This window comes from Odontesthes bonariensis, chromosome 5, assembly GCF_027942865.1.
Source record: "Odontesthes bonariensis isolate fOdoBon6 chromosome 5, fOdoBon6.hap1, whole genome shotgun sequence".
Lineage (NCBI taxonomy): Eukaryota > Metazoa > Chordata > Actinopteri > Atheriniformes > Atherinopsidae > Odontesthes > Odontesthes bonariensis.
Window position 1 is genome coordinate 29375147 of NC_134510.1, and position 25383 is coordinate 29400529.

General features: G+C 41.1%; 2 protein-coding genes across 2 annotated transcripts; both read left to right on the forward strand.

Moving 5' to 3' along the window:
* Positions 1–377: 377 nt before the first annotated feature.
* Positions 378–6465, forward strand: oscp1b (organic solute carrier partner 1b). Its single transcript, XM_075466008.1, has 10 exons — positions 378–591; positions 2024–2178; positions 2428–2595; positions 2713–2793; positions 2904–3007; positions 3538–3666; positions 4004–4073; positions 4306–4445; positions 4568–4631; positions 5302–6465. The coding sequence occupies exons 1-10, from the start codon at positions 480–482 to the stop codon at positions 5419–5421; spliced, it is 1143 nt and encodes a 380-aa protein (XP_075322123.1). The 5' UTR covers positions 378–479; the 3' UTR covers positions 5422–6465.
* Positions 6466–8556: 2091 nt separating this feature from the next.
* On the forward strand, positions 8557–25136 carry stk40 (serine/threonine kinase 40). The gene is made up of 11 exons (XM_075466011.1): positions 8557–8762; positions 11978–12104; positions 12639–12724; positions 13357–13500; positions 14341–14565; positions 14888–14940; positions 19108–19223; positions 20538–20682; positions 20990–21109; positions 21239–21323; positions 21565–25136. The coding sequence occupies exons 2-11, from the start codon at positions 11987–11989 to the stop codon at positions 21781–21783; spliced, it is 1311 nt and encodes a 436-aa protein (XP_075322126.1). The 5' UTR covers positions 8557–8762; positions 11978–11986; the 3' UTR covers positions 21784–25136.
* The last annotated feature ends 247 nt before the right edge of the window (positions 25137–25383 follow it).

Genomic DNA, 25383 nt, shown 5'->3' on the forward strand with positions numbered 1-25383 from the left:
TATCTTTCAAAATCACCATTTATTTTTCGTAAAGAAAAATCCCACGGTCACACTAATTCGTATGTTGTATTTGATCTTATTTTTCTAATTAAATGTAGGGTGTTTACTATTTGAAAATAATTGCAGTCTCTTATCATAGGTGGGTTTTGTTGTTGTTATTGTTGTTCTTTTTCTTTGTTCTTTCCCATTAAAATTCAACTAAGTTCATTACGACTTGAATGCACGAGCAGCTGCTAATTATTTATCAAGGATGCTGTCATGAAACATTTGAAGGAGTTGCGGTTGAAGTTTGTCTTGATTCATTGCCTCACTTTTACGTCCTTACGTCACTACGCTGTGATTGGCTGCTTTTTTTTCGTGGCCTGGCAACCAGAAAAGGCTATCTCAAACAGACAAGCCCCCCCACCATCAGCAACCAGTTAGCTACATCCACTACTTGCTCACGTTTGCCATTAAGCTTAAACTCTTCAGATACCATAATGTCTTCAAGGACTCTACCGCTGCTTTTTATAAATCTCGGAGGCGAGATGCTGTACATCCTGGACCAGCGTCTTCGAGCTCAGAATATACCCGCTGACAAGGCTAAGAAAGGTACCTAGCTTAGCAGCTGTTTAGCTAACAACACAAATGTCACTTCGCTGATGCAAAATGTTCAACGTTAAACCACTGCAAGTGCACATTACCTTTGGTAAGTTTTAAAAAAAAAGATTTTTGGGCTGGTTGGTGCGTAGGTAAGTTCATGAGATATATACAACGTTATAAACACAAGTAAATGGATAACCTTATTGAGTCAGTTAAATGTATTTTGATGAACTTACCCACACAAATAATAACTAGGGCTGGATTAGACAATATGCTTCAGAGCTCAGAGCAAATTTCATTGTGTTATTATTATAGCTTTGCTTTCTTTTCATAGAAACTGCTCTCTTCTGACTTTCATAGAGGGCGACAAAATACTACAAAAAGTTCATTTATGTATCTTCTTTTAATTTATTAAGTTTCTTCAATAGCCGCCTGGATAGAGGATGACAGAAAGAGAGGTATTACTAAAGATTCACTATAATCGTGCGCTTATGCATTAGTAGTTATTTGCTATGCTTTGACCTAGCTTGTATCCATGCGCTGCATAAATGATTATTATATTTGATAAATGAACAATTCATGGAAAGTCATATGGAAAGTCTATTTTTTTGTCTATTTTTTTGTTAATTGTTGCACTAAAGAGAGTGAGGTGTAACCGGAGTCAAATTCCTCGTGTGTGTCCACATACCTGGCAATAAAAAGCGATTCTGATTCTGATTCTGATTCTGATAAACCAGATCAGGTAATGCTGGGGCACCAGTCATGTAAGTGGCTGAGCCACTCAAATACTCACATTCAAGTTACAAAGCTTCATTGGTGATAAGGGCTTTCACTGTATAGCCACAATATGTTTAAATGCTGTGACTCAAATTGAAGAACAAATTAAGGGGCTCTTAAGGTTTTTACTGAGAAGTTTATGTTATATGTGCCAATGACTTTGTCTTTACTTAACAAACCAGAAAGTATTCACCTGGCTTTCTGCTTGTATTGACACCCTTTACCGAGCTCATCGCGTATCTTTTTCCGTCATCACCACGTTTGATGTTTTTCTCTCAATTTTTTTTTATTTCTTTGTGGGTAAGTTGAACTACTGCAAAAATGTAACATTTAGAGAAGTTGATTTAGCTTAGTTTACTCGCCACATATATAGCAAATAGCTGCAATACTTATGCAGAGAACTGATAACAGCTGAATGCAATTTCAAATCCAAAGTATTCTCAATCTGGCAGGAGACTTGCGAGCAAGTAGGAGACTGCTTTTGTCTCGCTATGCTACTGCTTTGTCGGCTCCTTTGGGTTATGTTCTGAATTAACTGTTTTGGCAAAGATATAGTGTTGAGTGCTCATCTGCCTGCTTATGAATTTGCAATGTGGAATACTCATTTGTCAAAGCTCAGCTTAATATTTTTGGACTTTTCTGTGTTATTGGTTGGCCAAACTAGTTATGAATGACATCATCACCACCATGTTCAACAAAAAGTTCCTGGAGGAGCTTTTCAAGCCGCAGGAGCTTTATTCCAAGAAGGCCCTGCGGACTGTGTTTGACAGGCTTGCCCATGCATCCATAATGAGACTCAATCAAGCTAGTATGGACAAAGTAAGTCACCTATTGGTTTTTGCCTTTTTTTTTTTTCATAACATATGAAAGTATATTTTAAAAACAAATATATCTATCAGATAAATCTACAGTCTTAATTAGTCATTTATATTAATGATGTATTTCTTGCATTGCAGCACTGTTCCTATGCAGTTTATGTGGCTCCCTCTGCTGTTTTTCAGCAACAACATGCATTTATTATTGATGGATTACACAGTGAGGTTGTCTTTCTGTCTGTTTTTTTCCCAGCTCTATGACTTGATGACCATGGCTTTTAAATATCAAGTGCTTCTGTGTCTTCGACCAAAAGACATCCTCCTTGTCTCCTTCAACCACATGGATGCAATTAAAGACTTTGTGAAAGAAACCCCCAACATTCTCAGTCAGGTTGATGAAACTTACCAACAGCTCATGGAGGTACATCCCCATTGCCTTTTGTTTTTTCATGTAGATCAAAAACATTTTCTTTTTCCTCCTTTACAGCAATTATTAATATTTTCTGTTATTATTATTATTGTTGTTTTTACTCCTTAGATGTATACACCCTTGTCTAATGGTGAATTCCAGCTCATTAGACAAACTCTTCTTATCTTCTTCCAAGACATGCATATAAGGGTAAGTCCATTGTTTCATCATTAGACGGGATTAGCTAGAGGACTTTCTTTTTGTTGTCTTTGCTATATTTTCCCCACATTTCTTTCTCTCTGTGTCATTTTCTCTGTCAGGTTTCAATTTTCTTGAAGGATAAAGTGCAGAACTCAAATGGTCGCTTTGTGCTCCCCACCAGCGGTCCCGTGCCACATGGAACACAAGTGCCTGGCTTGATAAGGTGCAACAGTACACTTATCTAATTTCTCAGACCAAAGTACTCTTCACTCTAAAAATTGGAGATCCCTGTGGAGGAAATTTAATAGATAGATAGATAGATAGATACTTTATTTATCCCGAGGGGAATTCAAATGAATAAGTGGCTTTGATAGTACGCTTTGCCTTTGGTAACTTCAGCAATATTTAACGTTTGCCTTTTGTTCTTTCATAAAGCCTGTGAGCTATCCTACCCAAACAGTGTATTCTGATCTTAAGTAGTTCTATCTGCAGCTAATTGCATTAAAGAGCTCTTGTTGAAAAAGTACTTGACTTCTAATTTTGGATAAGTTGCCTGTTAAGCTTGGATCACATTTTTGAAACATTGAAACCATCAAAGAAGCAAGAGCTTGGGGGGTTAACACCTGCTGTTAAGCCTCAACTTAAGAAAGCTGCTTTGTTCTCTCACATAGAATTTTAAAGATGCTCTTTTCACCAAAAATTATTGAATTATTATTTTTTTTTTTTGCTGTGTTTTTTGTCTGGTCATTTCAGGATTTTTGGTTGTTCTGGTGAAGAGCTGACAAGGGTGAAGTTCAATAATGGAGGAAACTACACTTCTGCGCTTCGGGAAGGATCTTTTGAGATTTTTGGAGATAGGGTCACAAAACTAGGCACAAACATGTAAGGCACTGGCATGGACTCGTATGCCGACATGACTTGGTATTTTTATGCTCTGGCAGATTAGAGTTAGATGAAAATCATCTAGGTCAAGAGATGTGTTGAAGCGGTAAATTAAATCAGAACAGGAATGATAGTTTAGATGTCAGTTCTCATACAAAAGGTCCTTAATTACACACTTTTTCTTTATATTATAGTGTTAATGACTTATAGAAGTTTTAAGTCAGGGACTCTAAATAACATGTATGAAATCTATGAACAATATATTCTAATTATAAAACTTTTGCAGGTTTTTATTTACTCTTTGACATGTATATATGCTCATTCTCTTTTCATTCAGGTACAGTGTCAGCCGGCCTGTGGAAACTCACATGTCTGGTACATCAAAAAATTCTGCTCAGCACACAAAGGTGATACATTAATGATTTTATTATTACCCAAAAGTAATTAACTTTATACACTCAAATGTTGTTCTGACATATTTTGCATCTGTGCAGTGTTGATTGCACATGTTGTGATTATGTGATGTGACACTGGTGTATAACTTTGCTTCCTGATGCCGCATCATCGGTAGCAGGATCTTGGAAACAAGAGGTTAATCAACAAATATACTGAACTGAACGAGCTACTGTGTGTCAACAGGTCAATGCTGCTCCAAACCCTTTGGCCAAAGAGGAGCTGAATCTGTTGTCCCGGTTAATGGGAGGCTTAGAAGTCCAGAAACCAGGAAATGCCGACAGTGGCTTCCGAGTAAACCTCTTTGCCACTGATGAAGAAGAGGAGTGAGTGTCCTGATATGTGTTGTACAACACTATAAAAAGTCAAAAATGACATTAGAAAAAAATATACTATTAAACTGGTTTGAATTCATCAAAACTAAAATTACAACTCTCCTTTAACACAGAGAAGCGTTAATATCAAGACCCGATGAGCTTTCCTATGGAGTGATAAACATCCAAGCAACAAAGGTAAACAATACTGAGTCTGTCCACACAACGCAAACTTTTTTTTTTTAGAAATGATCGTAACTTTTACAGCATATGTATTGACAAAAATGGGGGGCCGTTTCTTATCTGGTTGTTGTTAGCTCGACCACTGGACAATTTTGTCCCAGGTATCACTGATGAAACTTTATCTCATCTCTGACGAGGTTTAGTGATTAAAACATCACTGTCGTGCAAGCCATGGTGGGTTTTTTTTTGTTTGTTTCAGAATATCAACTGATTAGATGCTGTTCTTCTCGATCTAATAGTGAAAGTAAACGTGTTTAAAACGGATTAAGTTTTCTGGAGAAACTCATAGTTTGGTCAGGAGACGTCTTGGAACTATAGTACTGTAGTATAGTGAACTAAAGTATTATTGGCAACTGACACGAGCACAGATTTCTTGAGGACTCTTCTTTTTTATCTTAGGGCTAACAATTTATCAACTGGCAGATTTATCACTGGGCCCTAACATATAAGCCGCACAGCTCATAGGCTTTCCTAACATAGTAACTCTCGGGATTTGTACAGCACACTACAGTCAATGATCGGGGATGTGAGACTTTGGCCGTCTAACAGGATTTACTGTAATCGGGTCGAAGTCTATGTGATTACCACTCCAACACAGTGACTGGTGGATAACACTGTCTTTCAGGACCAGCAGGCCAATGCAGAACTGGCCAAGATCATGGGAGAATTCCCAGAGTCTGGAGATCAGTCTGACGATGCCAGCAGCAAAGGAGACGACCTTTTGGCCATGATGGACAGCCTGTGACACGGTCTGTCTTGACAGAATTGCTCCTATAGGAGGTGGAACACAGGGCATCATCAACACTCCAAACTACTGACGATCAGTCTGCAGCCACGACCTGCAAACACTCTGCAGAAACCTCATTCACTTTCTTCTTTGGGGTACATTTAAGATGCAGGTGTGAGCAGATACAACACAGATGTGATGAGCAAAGCTTTAAGCTGTACTAAGGTATGATAGTATGTTTGCAGTAACCTGAGAAAGGTTTCGGTGCAACAAGATATACAGTAGGCATATGTCAATATGTTGAATATGTGTATGTGGTGATAGCAAAGCATCTGTTGATGTAAGGTCAAAATGTATATTTCGAAGATGTTAACTATATAAAATACACATTCCTTTCATTTCACAGTGTCATTTAATCACAAATATATTACATTACATTCTTACATAGCATTTCGTTCCTATCACATCTTATCATTGCAAAGGGTATAATGGGAGGCTTAGTGACTTCTGTATTCTAATGAGGTGTGATTAAATGATGCTGTGGGAGAATCAATAGAAACCCAAGTGCTCTTGCTATTTTGGTTTCAGTTCCCTCGAATGTTCCCTTTCTTTTTGTTTCGTTTTTTATTTACCATATCGTTCCACCTTTAAAAAAAGTACAAGGAGCAACTTAAGAACATATCCCACTACGCAGTGATGTCTATGAATGTTGAGATAAGGTTAAAAAATGTGCTTCTTCATGAGAACAGTGTTACAATACAAAGAAATGCAATATAAGAAGCTATCTGTAAATATTTTACTATAAACTGTATTTATTGAATGTATAATTTTCTGTGTATAGGCAAATGCAAATTGCTGCAATTGCTAAAATTATAGATTGTGAAATTTAGTATTTTTAATAAATAGATGAAAATAAGATATTTGTTATGTGTTTGCACATTATTAAATGAACAGCTTGAATACTGATGTAATTGCTTGAACAGCTTGTTGCAGTTAACAAGATCTAGCAGAAGAGGGGGCTGTCTGACCTGTATTTGTAACTGCATGTTTGTCTGAACTCATTGCCACACAGTTCTGCAATTGTTTCAATGTACCACCACATTCCTTTCATTTAAAAGGTGGCAAAAGGTTAGAAAAGTTCTCCTCAGACCAAGTTCTTTTTTCTAGTAAATGAATTTCTATGGGGGTTAAGGGCTGGCTGCAGTGGATAAACAAATCTTAGATTTGTTATGTTTACGTGTACTAAAGTGTTTGACCATCAAACCAGGTCATTAAAAACAACATGCTTCAATATCATCCACAACGACTCTCCACCTCCAGCACAGACCTACAACAAGATTTGCCATGGCAACAGCAAAAAGTAGCAGGCAGACAAGTCAAAGTGAGACTGTCTGCACTCCCCCAGTCAGCCACACACACACACACACACACACCAACTCTGCATACCGTGGAGGCAAACATGCTGAGACATTTCTCTGAATTGATCTGGGGGAGGAGGATTCTGAGGAGGTCTTCTCAATAATCTCATCAAAAGAGAGACAAAAAAACACTTGGTGCCCTGAGGAAATGGCCGACTTCTTGCAAAACAAACAGAAACCAGAGCTCATGCCAGTCCTCCTCTAAGACTCCTTACAGGATTCATCAGAGCTTGCGAGAATACAGCATTTTCCCAGCTTTAGCTTTACAAGCTTACCTGTGTGTGTACTTGCAAAGTGGATACGTTTTAGATTCACGTTTTTAAAAAGCCAATATGATCAAAAATCTACTCATTGGCAAACCATTGAAAACTTTTCAGACTTGCCATCAAGGTGAAAAGTACAAAGTAAGAAAAAATGTATAGGTTTTTCTAGTAAACTCGTAGCATGTCATATGTTTCTCTCACCGTACCTGCTTTTTAGTTATGATTCAGTTTCCTCTTCAAAGAGTGCGGGCAGGACACTGTAAAGCCAAAGCTTGACATGCGTTTCATGTGGCTGGAGACATCTGTTCTGCTGAGTCAAGGCAGGAAGAATCTCAAGTCTCTGTCATTTAGGTTGCCCTCTCAGTCTGTCACATCAACCCACTGGTTGGAAACTGGTAGCTGTGGGTGGAATTTAATATCAGTCATTGAATCTAATTTGAGATTATAGGTGGGCTCTCCTAAATGTCAATCACTCAAAAGTTTTCTTGCTGAGTAAATGTGTAACGAACCAACGTCTCAGTGAGTTCAGTCTGTGGTTGCGTGTTGAAGGAAATTACAGCAAATCTTACCAAACTGTAATATCAACGCATGTAGCAGTTTGTGAGCCTCGAATCTTGTAAAGATATTATAAATTTATCAGATGAAGTACTGACTGAATTCTGTGATACAGTTTCACTGACTCATTTGGTTCGTCTAATGAAGCGCAATAAAACAAAATTGAAATTGTACTACAAGCACACCTACTTTAAGGCAAATCTGTAAATTAACTTTCACCAAACAAAACAAGGCTAATAGAATAGACATTATTGTCGTTGCACACCAGGGTAAAGCGCTTTCATAGCAAATTCGATTAAGTTTAATGCGTTTAGTTTCTCGTGACTTTTTCTGCTTGGAATCATTAGTTTTTGCTAAACACATAGACAGGAGGAAATGGTTTGTAATGCCATCTTAAAGAAAACAAACGCAAGTAGTTGTAATGTTCAGGGTGGTAAACGTTTTATCACTTTAATTATATTTTCGGTCATGTCTTACATGTGTTTGCCATGAATGGATTATAAATAATGAGCTCCTGGGCATATTTATGAATTATTTTAATCTCCTTAACTTTTTTGAATTATTTTTAGTCTCTGTAATTGTTTTTGTCCCCTTACTCCTTGGGTCCCTGGACCTGTGCCCAGAAATCCCTTTCAGTAATCTTTGTATAGTATTTCTATGTGCAAGACCTAAACTGCTTATAATACTGCATATCGCCGTCTGTTTCTTACAGAACTTGAAAAACACACAGTTTAAGTATCACAGATTCAAATACAAACTACCATGATGTAATGGTTTCATTTATCAACTTTTATTATGCAAAGAATTTCATCATCAGTGTGCAACCGGTTACGAGGCAACAACTGAAGGCATTGGCCGATCGCGGCTGTCAATCAAAAAAATGTGTGTGCGTCATTTCCGTTGTCAGGTGGCGCTGTCGCTGTGGAAAGATGCGATCAGCGAGGAGCGGAGGCTTTTCCTTAATTGCTCATTTCTGTAACAGAGGCTAAGCAACCCGAAACCAAACCTCTGTGGTGTCTCCTGTTAAAGCGAGAAGATCCGCACATACACCACAGCGTTTACTCAAGAAATGTCCATGTTTTAAGGAGACAGCGCAGATCTTACCCGGCGGTTTTGGCTCGAGGTAAGCGGGGTGGCGACTACGTTGCTATCTAGCTTTCTGGCAAATGTTAGCCAGCTGTAATGTTACCTACTTTGTTTAAATGGGCTCTCGGCTGCCCTACAGACTCCAGCTTTGTTAGCTAACATCGTTCTGTTGCAACCACATATAAACCTCTCGGGGACGCGAGAGTACATGTTTAAGTGGACGTAATCTTGCTAACAGCTGCTTTGTCCAGTTTGCACCGAAAGCCCAACTCCTTGTGTTGTGTGTCTCTTTGTGTGGCTTGTGAGCCCGAATAATATAGTAACGTATTTAGCCGAGGAATTCAGTGAGCTGGGCGGTCGTACTAAGTTTGTATGCGCTCTAAATGTTGTTGTTTTTTTTATGTCACAGGACGTTAATATCCAACCTATAATAGGATGAACAGTTATATTTTAGTAAGCACTTTAGGCAGACATTTACCAAGTCAGCGCAGTGCGTGTTTTAAACGGTTTATAGGCGGTCAAGTAGTTTTTGTTGATAGAAAATGAATTGGTGTTAAGTTGTGATCAGTTTGCTGCCCAGTGGTGTCCTAATTGCAAGGCATAGCGTAAGCGTTATGTTCTGTGTCATGTCGTTTAGACTGATCGCTGCCAAAAGCCGAGTGTCCAGACCTTGTGGACGCAAAATGGCACCAATCAATGCGTGACAGCCTGCGTGCATTTGCAATTACTTTCGTCAGATGTTTTTATATATATATATATATAAATACATATATATATTTATTATTTTTTTGTACCGCGTGACCTTGTGTCCATAACATGGTCGTGCGGTCAAGGGCATCGTGAAGGTATTATTGCACAAATGTGTAGTCCAAAGCTGCGTTATTTGGGAGTCCAGTGAGTGAGCTGACATATGCGTCAGCGTTCAAGCAGGGAGACTCAAACCCGCATGCGACTTTACTTTTTTTTTCTTTTCTTTTCTTTACCGACTTTCTGTGTTTGATCTACTTGTGGATTCATTGGTATGTACCGTCTAATCTCGCTGGCATTTATTATAAATCCACGTATGTTTACAAACTCCTCGAGTGCTTTTTTTTGTTTGTGTCTTTCGTGCTACTACCTCGATTGTGCATTCGAGCTTTTCTTGCAGAGCCAGACAAGTGGCACGGAGTCTGCGTGGGTGAATCTTGAGACACCTACTTGGTTGTTTTGTTCTGATACTATTTGAGGAGCCCACATTTCTCGTAGGCACTGGCAGCGCGTCTCTCCTCCTTTTGTGTGATATGATTCAGAGGCTGTATCTGTTCTTGTCCTCCCTCTGGTACAGTCAGAGGCAGAGGCAGGCTTGCCTGCCAGATCACTGGCTGTGCGGAGAGGCACAGCAGTGTCAGAAAAGGAGAGCTGCGTGCTGTCATCGCGCTGATGTCATTTAGGTCGGTGTGCAGTAGTTGGTTACATTGACCTTTGCTTTTAGGATGTGTCTGGGGTTGGCTGCACAACACGGCAGCTGGTTTTTAGCTGGCAGATGAATAGCCTTGGGTCCATTTATCGAGCGCCATGTTGCCTTTTCTGTCAATGAGTCAGTTAAGTGCTTTGAGTCCAAGGTGCATGAATTACAATTTGTTATTTAAAGTGACTGCCTGAACTGAGTGCATATAAAGTATAGTGGCCTGCTATTTCTGGCTTGGAGCCTCTTGAATTGCACTACCTGATAATCCGCTTCTTTGGATCCTCCAGAGTGAGATGCTCTCTTACTATTGGCAGCATGACTTGGTGTCACCCGGGCTTGTGCCATAAATGCTGTCAGAAAACCTCAGCACATCAGACTCGGTGTGGGCAGTGACTTGTGGAGATGGAGACAGATGGGCGAGAGACATGATGATGACACTGTCTGCTGTCTGGGATCACAAAAAGCCTCATGGAAGTGAGATATCATACAAGCCCTTACTGACTGCCAACTGTCCTGGCTCCTCATTGCCCAAAAATGCCAACTGGCAAGTGGTGCTCCATAGGTTTTGAAACAGGAAGATGGCCTAAGAGTTGCTCCACTTAAAAAACATATTGTATTTTCTTTGTTCTGTGTGTTTGTAAGCTTTCCCCGTAATGCTTAGTTTGCAGGTAGAAGTCGTCTGCATTTAAGAAATCTGACGAAAAGACTAGAATGTTTTTATTTCTAGATGCTTCACTTTCTGTTTCTTTGCTTTGGAGATTACGTCAATGGTTCTATGAGCTTTTAAAAAAAATTATATCTCAGCTGGAATGATGCATATATTCGAAGTTTGGGAGCATTCTTCATTTAGGGTCATCACCTGGACATTTTAGGCATTTCTGTCCCATGAAACAACAGCAGAGTGAATCATTCCTCTCTGTTCAGGGCTCCACTTCCCCATTATGAGAAACAGATGAGGTTTCATTGCATAGGAACTCGCTGTCCGTAAACAAAGCATACCTCTCGCTCTCTGATTTCTGGGACGCAGATCAGATCTGCCATGCAGGCTAAAGCAGTTCGTATGGTGACGTCGTGTCACTGGCTCTTCTGGCATGTGAATCTGCTTCCTTATCGTAGTGCAGGGGCTCTGTTTTCACCTTTCAGTCTTGTTAGAACGTGCACGTCCTTTCAGTGGAAGGTCTGCACAGATAAGCTTGCCGCACAGATTCAGAGATGAAGCATGCAGATTAAGAGCACAAGGATTTTCTAAACCCATGCCCACTGCTGCAGGAAAAGCAAAAGCTTAGAGAATCAAATTAAAATGCCTCTGTTTAAAGAATCACATGCTAACGCCGTGTATTTGCATGCTAGTGCTTTCGATTTTAAATTGCAGATTGTAGCACATTCACTTTGCCTGGTGGAGAGATTGAATCTGAGGTGTCGCCCTTGACACCGGCATCCATTATTCTAAATGGAGCTGTAATGGCCTCACATTCACACTGAGGTGTGTAAATGTGAGGGGAGGGATATTTAAAATGGGCTGGGTGGAGCTGCCCTGAAGTTTACCTCCTTCACCTCTGTTCACTAATCAGTGTGCTCCCAGCCAGCCTGTATGAAATTTGCTAAAGCGTATACCGGTAGTTAACAGCATAGAGTTGAGTATTTTTCATTTTGAAACACTCAGTAAATGAAAACCGTCTCTTGGTTCTAAATTACAGATGTTTTTGTACCATTTGTTGTTTGTATTTTTGCTGTCACGTGTATGCGCTTTCCCTTTAAGTTGACTATCTTTATCCCGTGAACTAATCAGATTTGTTCCCCCGTAGAGCTCCAGTATGTCCAAGCGGCGCTCGTCGGAGAGGGGGGCTGGAGAGACATCAGGCAGGGCCAGCAAGCTCCAGTGTCCTGGGATATCCGGCAGTAATGCCAAGAGAGCCGGCCCCTTCGTTCTTGGTATGAAAGCTTTGAGTATTTGCTCAACCAGCCAACACGAATGTATTACCCAAACAATTTCAAATGACTGACAACCCATCATCAGTATCTCTGATGAAAATGAAAATCCATTTAGTGCACATTGTTACCGTGTGTAGCCTGTGTCAGTGTAGCTAATTGGGTAAAGGTATTTGTGTGTAATAGTTGTGGGGTGCCTTTGTGAGTACACTAAAGGCTTACGCACGCATGGGACAAGAATGTGAAGAATTTTGCTGATCCCTACTTACATTGGTCAGAAAGGCCTCACTCTGTGTGGGGGCAAGGTTATTTCCTCCCTGTGCAAAATGTATTTCTCTTCAGTGCTCTAAGTTTGAATGTTTTCTGCTAAATAGCTCCTTCACTATCCACAACACTTGGTGCCAAAGAAAACATTACACTTGGGGTGTTAATGGGGACTTGCACATGCAGCCCCTTAATGAGCTTTGGAGAGAGCACACACTCCAGCATGTAGGCTGCCTTTTGGTCATGCAGCTGTTCTTTTTCTTATCCTTACAGGGCCTCGCCTGGGCAACTCACCAGTGCCGAGCATAGTGCAGTGTCTGGCCAGAAAAGATGGCACCGATGACTTCTATCAGCTCAAAGTAAGTATGTCGGGGTCAGCACTAGTTTTGTCTGTTTTGCTTTCTTATAATCCTAATTATTTGAACTCACTCTTCAACAGAAATTGAGCATATCATTCCGAAACAAAGCAATGATGTTCCAGTAGACATTTAAACTTTTGACCTTCCTTTGGTATACATTTTATTGCCCCTCTTTCAGTCTGACACAAACAAAACTTGAGTCGGGCATGTTTACTGGGGTTATCCAATGCCTTTTAAACGACACAGGGGTCTATAGAGCCATAGAAGGAGAAAAGGGAAGAAAGGAAGGTAGGGCCCCACCTGGAATGTCAACTTTTAACCCCCACGATCATGGTGGGAGTCTGTGTTGGACCCTGCCCTTATATCCATAACCACAGTGCTCCTGTTTCTACTGAATAGCACAGTAACTTCATGCTGGATTATGGGCCACTGTTACAAAGCTGCTGTCCTGCTTTGCTCCGTCCAATTTTTTTGTTTTTGTTTGTTGTTCTGTTCTGTTCAGATGTGACTTAAATTCATATTTTCAGTGTTAAAAACTGTAGAGTAGCTCTCCTTTTTCCTCTCTCTGAACCTGTATGCTCTCCTGTCTTGTGACCTAATGTGTGCCCCGTTGTCATGTGTGGTTATGGCAGATCCTAACACTGGAGGAGCGAGTGAACTCTGCCGGGGAAACTCAGGAAGAGAGGCAGGGGAAGATGCTGCTGCACACAGAATACTCTCTTCTGTCATTACTACACCACCAGGATGGGGTGGTCCACCATCATGGCCTCTTCCAGGTAGACTGAGACCAGTACACATTTGGCATTTAAGTTGCATCTCTCTCTGTTGGCAGGCTTAAAGTATATTTTTACTCAAAAAGAAGTCTCTCAGCTCTGGGTGGGTGAGCATTTGGTGTAATTGAGCTTGGTAAATCATCACCACCACTGAGAAGTTTCTGTCATTTACTTTTAGAATATAGTCTCCCCATGCAAGTATGATCAGCTGAGTGGTATCAGCAATAAGCTTGTCATTAGTCCAGCCAGCTGCTTGTATTTTCCTTATCAAGGTTCTTTCAATAGAGAAGTGGAAGTACCATTAAAAGCTATATTTATCTACAATCTCTCTACTTTCACACCCACGTCCATTCACAATGAATTCCCTGTCCCTCACCTGCCTTCCCATCTGCCTCCTCCTCTAACTTTGTTATTGTTCCATCAGCCCTCTCCCTCTCACTGCTTATTCTCTCTCCATCTCTTTTTCATATCCTGTCTGTTTCAGTGCTCTCATAATAACAGCATTGAGCCCTGCACTTTGATTCACTTAGGCCTGCAATATTGATTGGATTGTTATCGTGCATCTCCGGTGTCTGAACAAGTTCTTAATCTATTTTTTAGAGGTGCTGCCTTCACCCCCCCGAAAAAAGGGAAAAAGTCTTGTATATGAAGGCTGTCAAAAATGGCCTTTCAGCTTTCTTGAATCTATCATCCCAACCTGAATGAAGCCACTTGATCATCCAGTTTAGTACAGGAATCTATATTGTTTGATTTGAAAACAATTAGAAACCTCAACAATTCTGTCTAGCTATAAAATGCATGGTTCTCATACTCCTCTTTTTTTTTTTTTTTATTCCTCCCCAGGACCGAGCCTATGAAATGGTGGAGGACATGGAGGCCAACAAAGTTCGCAAGATGAAGAAGAGGATCTGCCTCGTGTTGGACTGCCTGTGTGCTCATGATTTCAGCGATAAGACAGCCGATCTAATAAACCTGCAGCATTACGTCATAAAGGAGAAGCGACTGAGCGAGCGGGAGGCCATCGTCATCTTTTACGATGTGGTGCGTGTGGTGGAGGCCCTACATAAGGTAAGTCAGAGGTGGAATTAGGTAGACTATTCTAAGAAAAGCTGCAGGTCTATAAAAAGGGGATTTCTGTTTAATCATCCATAGGATTTTCCCCAAAAAATACGCTCGTGCACTTGTGTTTTTCATCGGAGTGTTTTGGTGAGCTGTAGGAGAAATTGCTTTGTTTGCTGGTTGCACATCACTCTGATTACTCATTTCCCAAGCTCGTGTGCCACTCCCAGAAACAAACCGATGCTTGTGATACCAGTGATTCACTAAGAACAATATGACCGTAGGAACAATATGAGCTTACTTTCTTTTCTTTTGTCTTTCCTGCCTGCAGAAAAACATCGTGCACAGAGACCTGAAACTTGGAAACATGGTGCTGAACAAACGGTAAGTCGATGCTCAATCACTCATCTGGCCTCCTCAATCTGTTCACTGGCAAATAACGTCTCCCGCTGAGCTAGGTCAGTCAGTTTAGCCTGCACAGTAATGTGCAAGGGGCCTCAGTGGCCCCTGTAGCCTGTATCCAGTGTGTTTTATGCTTTAAACCCAAGCAGAGGTCACATTCTTCAGAGTGATATCAGTCTCAGGAACCCGAGGGCCTGCTCTCTTGTGCTTAAATCTGGGGATGTGTAAGTGTGTTGAGTAATGGTTACTGATTCATTTCCCATTGTTGGATTTTTGGAAGTGAACTCTGCTAAATAGAACAAAGAATATGCCACTGCTTTGTTTTTTGTTGGGAGGGTGGTTGATATAAGCAGTGTTAAAATGCACGCAGGACCCTGTTTAGGGCAGCTAAGGTCAAAATGCTGCAGTTCACTTTGGCCATGCAGGCCATGACCTCTCCAACTGTGTACTCTCTGTGTATGAAAGAGTTGGCATGTTAGTTCAGGAAGCAATAAATACTAATTAGAGAAGTTCAACCACATTTTTTAAGCTTGATATGAACGGCTTCTATAAACCAATGTGCTGTCTTGAAAACTTTTAATAAGCACTTAAAGCCGTTTTATTTGGAAAGACTGAGTGAGTAAAGCTGACACACACATTCTGCTCCTACATAAAGTCTACGCAACAGGCCCATGCCGTTGTGAGCGTTGGTGTGTCTCTGTTGCTCTTCATTTACGCTGCCAGAATGCTGGTTGGAGTTTCCATGCAGCTATGTTTAGTTTCTCTGTGTTAGTCAAACAATGGCGATCAACCTACAGAGCAGATCGTGCTGGAAGTGGCACTAATAAACGCTGAACATATTTGTTTCACAGAAGCAGGATCTTAACACACATCCTTGTGCTGTGTTTGTCCTTGTTACTTTGTCCACTGATGCAATGGGTTGTTGTGTTTTTTGGGAGGTACATGAGACTATGTGGGCATGCCGTATCACTGCCGATTATAAATCAAGCGTTACTCATGCATACATAAAGTATGCTCGCATCGCCGAAAGATGAGCAGTTGTCTCTCAAATATGCCAGCAACTTCTTATTCATGATCAGTAAGTCTGAGTATGTGCAATGAGATGTCATGCTTCTGCATCTCCTGCATCAGCAGCTTTAACCCCATGCAGCAGCAGGAGCAGTGATGGTGGTAGTGATGAAACAGGAGAGTGTTTTGGCCAGTGGAGGAGGGTGGTGGGGAGAGGAGCAGACGAGCGGAACACTCCGTCCCAGCTGGAGACAAAGGAGAGGCCTGCCAAAGGCCCCATAGCTCAGAGCTGACTCACCGCAATGCACAAGTCACACATACACACTTAGGTACATGTGCACACACATGGTCAGGTTTAACTTGGCCTATGTTCAAAATTGTTCTTTTTTTTTTTTTTTTCCTTTTACGTGTAAATCCCTTTACTGCTTCTACTGTCATCACCTTTGTCATAATTTTCACTTTCCCTTCTCCTTTGTTCATTCCTCATCCACATGTCTCCTTGTCACCCCACCCAAAATGTGTGTGAATGTACAGTCAGTGTGAGAAGAACATGGTCAATTTAGAGGCGGACTCATTCCAAAACTCCCCTTGTCCTCTCATGCTGCTTGTCAGTTTCCTGAATCTGAATCAGAATCTGAATCTCTGTGGGAAATACAGCAATGGCATCAAAAAGCTCAGCAATTTATGCAAGAATGATGCAATTTCCTCTGTTGTCATAAACCAGCTGTTATGAAAGCTGGATGTTGGAAGTTAATTTGCGGGATCACTGACAATATATTTAGACTTTTTAAGGACTTCCTAGATTGAATTGTATTTCTATGGATTCACATCCATATATGGGTGTACACCAGTCAGGGTGGTTTTCACTTTTTTTTTTAAGTACAATTAAAATGAAGAGAGAATCCACAATTGACTCATTGACAAAGTGCATTCTTTATGTTTATGTTTATGCATTTAGCAGATGGTTTTATCCAAAGCGACTTACAATTGGAAAAAAATATATAACATTACAGCTGACATCAAAGCTAACAATAAGCTACATAGAAGGAAACCACCAGTCAGACTCTGTCAGGGGTGACAGTGTAGCAATAGAGTGCAGACATAGAGGGAGGTACAGAAAGATAAAGTGCAGTAGAAGGGGTAGGGAAGTACGGGGTGAGTGCTAGGATAGGAGATGCTCTCTGAAGAGCTGGGTCTTCAAGAGTTTTTTTAAATAGGATGTTGTTAGACATTACCCGAGATGAAAGCATTAAAAGTACAAAAAATATCTTTTCTAAACCTGGGTCTCATTAAATCCCATGAAATCCTCAGGCCCTTACAGTTCGGAGAAATGAAATTTGCTGGTCTCAGTAGACGCTGCCCTGAGTTTAACCTCCTTTCTCGTCAGCTGGTGTATTTTCATCAGTGCAGCGGGACGGGAAGGAGAAGTCATCGGGTTTGCTTAGGTCTCTGGTTTCCTGACTTACCCGGGGTCACATGACCAGGAAGCAGAGATGGTGTGGTCTCTCTGATGTCCTCAGGGACCCTTCCCTCACGAGGCAAACATGCAATTTCATTTATCCAATCTCCGGTGCAAGAATAGAAGCCCGGGTCGTGATGCGCACAGACAAAAGAACAGACTGCTTCACAAAGGAAGCTTTTATGTTGAGGGTCCTTGAAGCATCACGCTCGGCTCCTCCGGCCCATCCTTCTACAGTTCACAAGGCCACTGTTTGGTTATAAAGTCTGAAAGTACAAAAGCTGTGAAGGGGTTGGATCATGTAAAAAGCTGGGAATCATGTTCTACAGGGACGGTTGAGATTTGAGCATTTGGTTGAAAATTGAGGGTTTAACAGGAATTGGGGTGAGACACTTCATTGGGAGCAGTGAATATGTGTGATAGAGCAGGGTGTGAAAGTGAGAGAGGATAAGGGAAGCTGTTGACCTCACGGTTTTTAGAAAGCGGATGTGAGTGAAAAGCGTGATCCAGAGAGGACCCAGGCTGTAGATGGTGGCTGCTTTTGTGTGCCCATGTGCCTTTTTTTTTTTTTTTTTTTTTTTTAATACATGCGCTTGTTCAGAATGGGAGTGATTATGTGGGTGCACTTGAAGTTGCGTTGTTTGTGTACATATTGCACATCTTCTGAGCCTTATATACATTGAATTGCCAACGTTTCACTGTACAAGCTTAGTCATCGTCACATTTTATCATTAACCACAGGCTGACTCATATGTTTGTCAAAGTGCAGCTTTTTTTTTTTTTTTTTTTCTTTCCCCTACACTGAAAGCGCACAGTGCCTCAGCTTTGCTACAGTCTGTTTCAGTCTGTCATAACTTAACGAAATTTATTTTTTCTTGATTTATTTTTGTGCTACATTGTTTTCAACACATCAGACATTCGAGCACGTTTGTCTGTAGTCGTCTTGTTCTAAAATGTTCTGTCGTTAGATGTTCGCTGGCTAAAACCACGATGTTGATCATGAACTTGCTTTGTGCAGAGAATTTGTGTTTAAAGTCGAAGGACAAAAACAACACGGGCATTTCAATCAAGTTTTTAACATGTAATACGCTGTTTTAGAGTTTTAACTGCCGAGGCAAAACATCTGTTGTTGGAACGAATTAACATTTAGAATATGTCAGGCTGTTTGTGAAGGTCTGTGCTTACAAAAAAATGGCATCTTAGTCATTTCTGTACTTATAATAGTATACACAGAATGTACCAAATGTGTACAAGATTTAAGACCATTTTGTTAAAAGACTGTAGGTTTTGACTTCCTACTGTCGAGAGTAATTTTGTAAGATTTTAACATGTTTGTCAGAATGTACATTTTGAGGAAATTCTGCAAGCATTGTGTGGACATCAGTAAAAGATGGTCGAACTCTTTAAAATGAACAAAACTTGTATGTATGGAACTGTTATTTTGCATCTAGATAAGAGATGCTTACAATGTATGCCAGCTTGCCTCCATCAGCCTGTGTGCACTTCACGCTTTGAGCCGTGCCACGTTTAAGAAGCGAACTTTTTGAGCTTAAAACTGAAGTGAAATAATTGTTGGATGGGTTCATTAGCAGTAGGAATATTTGCTTCATGACAGATGATTGAGTCATTAACAGTAGTAAAAACGATGCACTTATCAGATGTGTGCTTTTGTGTGCTTAAAGGACTCACCGCATCACCATTACCAACTTCTGCCTGGGAAAACACCTGGTGAGCGAGGACGACCTGCTGAAAGACCAGAGAGGAAGTCCTGCCTACATCAGCCCTGATGTACTAAGCAGTGAGTGACAAATGTGTTGCGTGCTGCTTTTTAGACGGCCAGAAAAGTGCTGAAAGCTTCACTCTGTACGACATTTATTTGTTGGAGCGGTACAGCTATCACACTGGTTTTGACACCTTTAAAAAAAAACAAAAAAAAACAATCTCAACTGTCACACCTGTTTTTGCTGTGATTGATCATGTGACCACAGGTGTAAAAGCCTTGCTCGGTGCTTACTGTTGAAAGTGAAGCAGAGGAGGATGGTGTGATGCTTATCTGCAAGTGAAACACAACGGACCAACGTATTTGCCAAAGTTCTATAGAAGTCGCCGCCACCCGAGAGACTCCTGGGATTCTTTTTATTGCATTGCGTAATATTGAGCCGTCAGCCTTATGTTTGATTTTCCGATTACCAAGCAACGAGAAGAAGGTTGTGTTGCAATCTTGGACTGGCAAAACCAAGAAATGGATTGTTTTTGTGTAATCACGGTGCTGTTTCATTTTCCCGTGTATGGTGTCTGCAGAGGAAGCTCCTCTTGCTTTGTGAAATAGTCTTTGTCTGAGGACAGTAAAAACCCATTTCTGTTGGTCAGCTTCGCAATGCTTATTGACAAAGTATGTGTGCACACGTGCCACACACCGGTAACACTGATCCTTGAGCATGCTTTTCCATTCAAGACCTTAATTGCATCAGTTTAATCAAGGATTTCCTGAGAAACATCCCACACCGTGAAGCAGATTTAGAAGGATTTCAGACACACATCTTTCCCATCCAACCAGTCGAAAGCTGTAGGCAAACCCCCTGCGTACATATCAGCTTAACGTGACAGGCACACAATTAAACAGAGCTTCAGTGACTCATGCACTGATGACTCACTAGAGGGGAAACTACTCCCATCCCCCGCCTGTGTGTGTCACAAGCTCTAACATAATTGCCGGCTGCTGTTGCTGCCGCCTCCCTGGCTGCAACAACGGTGCCTATGGTAATGCACAGCCACCATCTTCCACCCTCATCAGCTCCAGTTTAATAAGTTTTCATCCGCAGCTCATTTAATGTCTCAGGCTTTATTACAAGAAGAGTTCTTTTCCGTTTTTAAAAGTAAACTGAGAATTTCTCGGAAACATTATGGGTTTAGGGCCATTGCTTGCATTCGCCTTTGCTTGTTATGTTAATCATAAGACCTGGTGACATGACAAGAACTGACTAAATGCTTTATCACTCCGAAGTCACAGAACTGAAACTGTCCTTGCATCAAGCTCGCTGTCTTTTCTGCTGATGGACTATTCTGTTCATAGTTTTGCTATAATAAAAAACCCTTTCCTCCTTGTCTCCAGGTCGGCCGTACCGGGGTAAACCCAGCGACATGTGGGCTCTCGGCGTAGTCTTGTTCACCATGCTGTATGGCCAGTTCCCCTTCTATGACAGCATACCTCAAGAACTCTTCCGGAAGATCAAGGCTGCAGAGTACTCCATCCCAGAGTGAGTATTTCACAAGGAAGAGATTTATTTTAAGTGGTGGAACCACAATGCTCAAATCGACACAGAAAAATGGAAGTAACTGAAGTTTTGGTAAACCGACAACAGCGTTCCATCATTTACTATTCAGACTTATTATTTCACGTGAGGAACATTTGGGTGTACAGACATGCAGTTTCTTTTATAGATTTGATGACAATTTTTTATATTTACTTTTGCTTTGAAGCATTTGCATTGCACTCTTTTAGAATGTAGATATGTCATGTTTCTGTGAATAAACAAGCTTTTTCTTTTTTCAACCTTCTCACAGGGACGGTCGCGTGTCGGAGAACACAGTGTGCCTCATCCGAAAGCTGCTCGTGCTGGACCCTCAGGAGAGGCTGACTGCAGGAGAAGTGCTGGAATCAATCGGTGCCATTATAGCCTCTTGGTAATTGCACCCCCTGCTGGATATTTGAAGAACCACACTATGATCCGTCATTTGTAAACTCTTAAGATTGCGGTTGATTTGCGTGCAGATGCTTGTATTAATCATGTTGTTGTTTCTACTTGATCATAGGCAGTCTGTCTCATTGATGAGTGGCCCTCTTCAGGTTGTTCCGGATATTGACGATCAGGTCAATAACCCAGAGCATCTTCAAGAGGTGAGATCTCAGAGCGAGGTACAATTTCAGAGCTGTGCTTACAGGCTCAAATGATGCATTTATGTAGGTCACAATGAGGATGCATGATACTTGGCTCAGGGGAAATAAGTTAGATTATTAAGATAATATAAACCAAAGACCTCTAACAGATGGTGTTTTTATACCACATAGACATGTTTGCTGTATCAGTGTTATCATAGCAATTGCAACACAGAGAGCTTAATATATTTTCTTTGCCTAGGTCAAAGGGATTGAAGAGTCTTCGCAGTACGAGTTTGAGAACTACATGCGCCAGCAGCTGATGCTGGCTGAAGAAAAAAACACTATTCATGAAGCCAAGAGCTCTCTCGCTGAGCGCCAGTTTGGCAGCATCCCAACTGTAAGGCGTTTGGGCTACGATGCCCAACCTGTCGGCCCACTAGATGCTGCCATCCTAGCCCAACGTTTCCTCCGGAAATAGCCCCCAAGCAACCACTCCAGCCTCTCTGGCCTCCCCAGGAAGTTAAGACTGCTGCAGAGACCAGAGAAGACTGAGGAGGATCAGCCACAAAACTGAACTGGCCCTGCCTTGGCTGGCGAAGCCCAAATGTGGGTTTTGGCAAGCTAGGTGGAGCCAGGCATAAGGTGGGCACCAGTCTCCCTGTGTGGATCTACTCTGAAATATGGACCGACCTGGAGGAAGCTCTGAACCAAAGGTTCCTTGTCCTCAGGTGGCCCACAGTTACATCTCACTGTGCAACAAACCAGATAGCACAGTCACACATGGCGCTGACACAAGGCTCTGCCTGCAGCGTTGAAGAATCCCATGCTCCTCCCCCTACTGTAACAGCCCCCCCCCCCCTCCCCTCAGTTCTGGGACCCCTGAGCAATACAGGTCCAGAATTATGTAGCAACCCCCTCTCTTTATAGTGGTTAAAGGCATTGCTTCAAGTCCGATCACTTGATCACAGATGTCACTTCTGTATACCTCCATTCCACCTTCCTTTTCTCACTCCTTCCTCTACAGTTTCCCTATATTGAAAATGATCCTCGTCCAGTCCATAACTCTGACTTCAAATCAATCTACCTCTTTGTCCCTCTTCTCTGTTGGTAAACCATGCTCACTGTTCTGAGACAAGGGATTGTAACAACTGAGTCTTGATGCCACCAGTGACATAAAGCATTAATGTTTTTTGTCAGAGTGAAGATCTTTGAAACCTGTTCGGGGGTTTCTAAAAATCTGAATAAGCTTTTTCTAATTTACCTGAATAAGTAGCATTGTATCCCTATAGTTGCATTGAAGAAAGAACGGAATATCAAAGCATGTGTCCAAGCATCCTTTGATATTTACAAAATGCATTGTCTCCAGCTTTTGCTCGTCCCTGTGGAAATCTATTTTTAGCACCTAGGCAGCTAGTGTGAGATATGTGGAAGTCACAATGCCAAGAACTGAATGGGTGAAACTGTTGCATTCTGCATGCCAAGGCATATTGATGGTAACTCTTCCTCAGTGTCACTATGACGATGAAAAGGCACTGTCATGTTTCTGTTGCCAAAAATCCTGTCTTAAATTTACTCTTAGCCAAGGATGCTGGTACTCACAGGCTCATTCAGATTGAAATGCCTTCCAGGTAGCTTCCCTGTTCCTCCTTATCAAGACAGATCACGGGAGAAGTGTTTCTCAGTATGAATGTGAACTGTCATTCTACACTTCGATACATCTGCAGTATCTATGAGTGTGCTTGTTGTTGTTGTGTGTGTGTGTGTGTGTGTGTGTTTGGGCCAGGAGAAACTGAGTCTGCAGAGCTGTCGAGGTTCTAGCTGTCGACGCTCTCTGACCCTGTAAGCTATCCTCCAATCATCCTTGTGTTCTGTTATCTGGCCTGCCTGAATGGCAGACACTGTGAAAACCAGAGCAGGCTCTGCTCGGACAGGGCTTGGCTGAATGTCTTTTTTTGGTAATGACATGAATGCTTTAAGATTGGAAATGATCACATATCTATTGCCACTCAAGCCCCTCGCTCAAGCGCATCGTGTACATGCTCGTCTTATCTCACTACGCAGGGACGAACTGGTGGCTGATAATATATACTGTATCATTTAATAGTTAAATGAAAATACAAACTCACTGATTCATAAGTTTAGCTTCTGGGTTTGCTCTGCATTTTTGATGCATTCTTCTTTCATTCACAGTGAATTTTTAAACCACGGCAACGCTATCAACCAGTGACTGTTAGGCATTTGTACAATGCACTCTGCCTTTGCATATTGGTACCTGCTTTAGGCTTTCTAGACTTCTTCCTATTTATATTCTGATTGCATGAACTTAGCCTTTGCAAATTTTAAGAAATGTCATGTTCTTTTTTTCTTTTCTTTTCTTTTTTTTTTCCATGTAATTTCATGATGATTTATTTATTCACTTGTGTAGATGTTTCCCTCCAAACCCCTGGGGCCTGTATCACAGACATTGATTGCAGACGGTCAGAAACCTTCCTTAAAAGGGTTCGACACTTTGCGTAACTACTGCCAGTGAAACAGGCCCCGCATCTCTTCGCTCTCTCAGCTTTAAAAAGTGTCGTTCACGCAAACAGTGGTTCTAAATAAGCCATCGATTTATTTCTTTTTTTCACGTTTTTCAGACACATCCATGAAAAGGTAGCATTTGTTTTCCCACTTTGGAGTCATTTTCTTGCCATTTTGCCACAGTTTGTGGTCAACTTAAGCTACACTAATACCGAGACTGACTTTTTCATAGTTCTATTTTTTAAAGAAAACCAAATGATTCTCATGTTCCCTTGATTTATGGGAGGGGGTTTTTGTAGTTTGTGTTATTTCTGCCATTACCCCCAACTCGCCACACAAGGCTGTACTCTCTGGTCAGTATGTAAATAATGTACCATCATGACTGTGCCAGTCGTATTGTATGTACAGTAGTTCTACGCAGTGACTTATCAACTCTGTTTCAACACATACCGATTGACGCGTACTTAAGACCACGTTTGCCGTCAACCGCAACATCTGGAGGCTAAAATAAAAAAAGTCAAAAGTGCTGTCGGCTCTCTCCCAACTCAATGTGAATTCCATGGGCATACAGCAGTATTGTAGAAGTCTAGGTTATGCACACAAAAAGGGTGTTTTCTGAACTCTGTAGCTATCGCTGAGTGCTGACATTAAGAGGCCATCTGTGGAAAAGTGTCTGCCACCATCTACACGAGGCACAACCGCAGATTAGTAAATGGAAATAGATGTAATCTGTGCCCCCTAATCAAAAAAAAAAGTGTTTCACTTTCTAGCTAGTGGATTGTACCTCATTCAATGTTTGTTTTACGGAGATGTGCTGGTAGTCTGCATTGTGGACTGAAAAGCATGGAAATAGTTTGAAGTTTAACTCTGTAGAAAACTGCTGCATGATTTTGAGCTTACAAGGTGTGCCACAGCAACTGATATCTGAAGATAACTCCCCTGTTTGGGTCCCCCAAAAAATACCAGAATCAAAAGTAAGACTTCATAAATATACATGTCTGTATATATGTGTTTCTCTTTTTTCTTTTTTGTGTTTATTTCTCTCTCTTATTTTCACCTTGGTTCTAAAGTAGTCGGCATATATTGGATATATTGCTGAGCGCTCCAACTGGAAACGGGATGTTAAACGTGGTGTTTTAAACCCAATGGGACAATGTGTTGTAAGCTGTTGGTTGGACATGGGCATCTAAATACAGACTGATTAATTGTACAGATGAAAAACACGTTTGTATAGAAAAAAAAACATATTTTTCTACTTCATCAGATCTCTACATGCATGTCAGCAATAAACTTTGATATGGAAATATTGAACTTTGTCTTTGTCCTAAATTAATGTTTGCACTTATGGAGGTCAGCTGAAAATTGAAGCAGAAATATACTTTTTCATGTTCTAATCAAATCAAATTTATTTGTATAGCACATTTCATGTACAAAACAATTCAAAGTGCTTCACATAAAATAAAAGCATTGCAGCAGGGAGTGGAAGAAGTATTAAAAATACATAAAAGAATATAAAGAGAAACAAAATAATTTAAATGAATTTAAAAACGAGCATGAT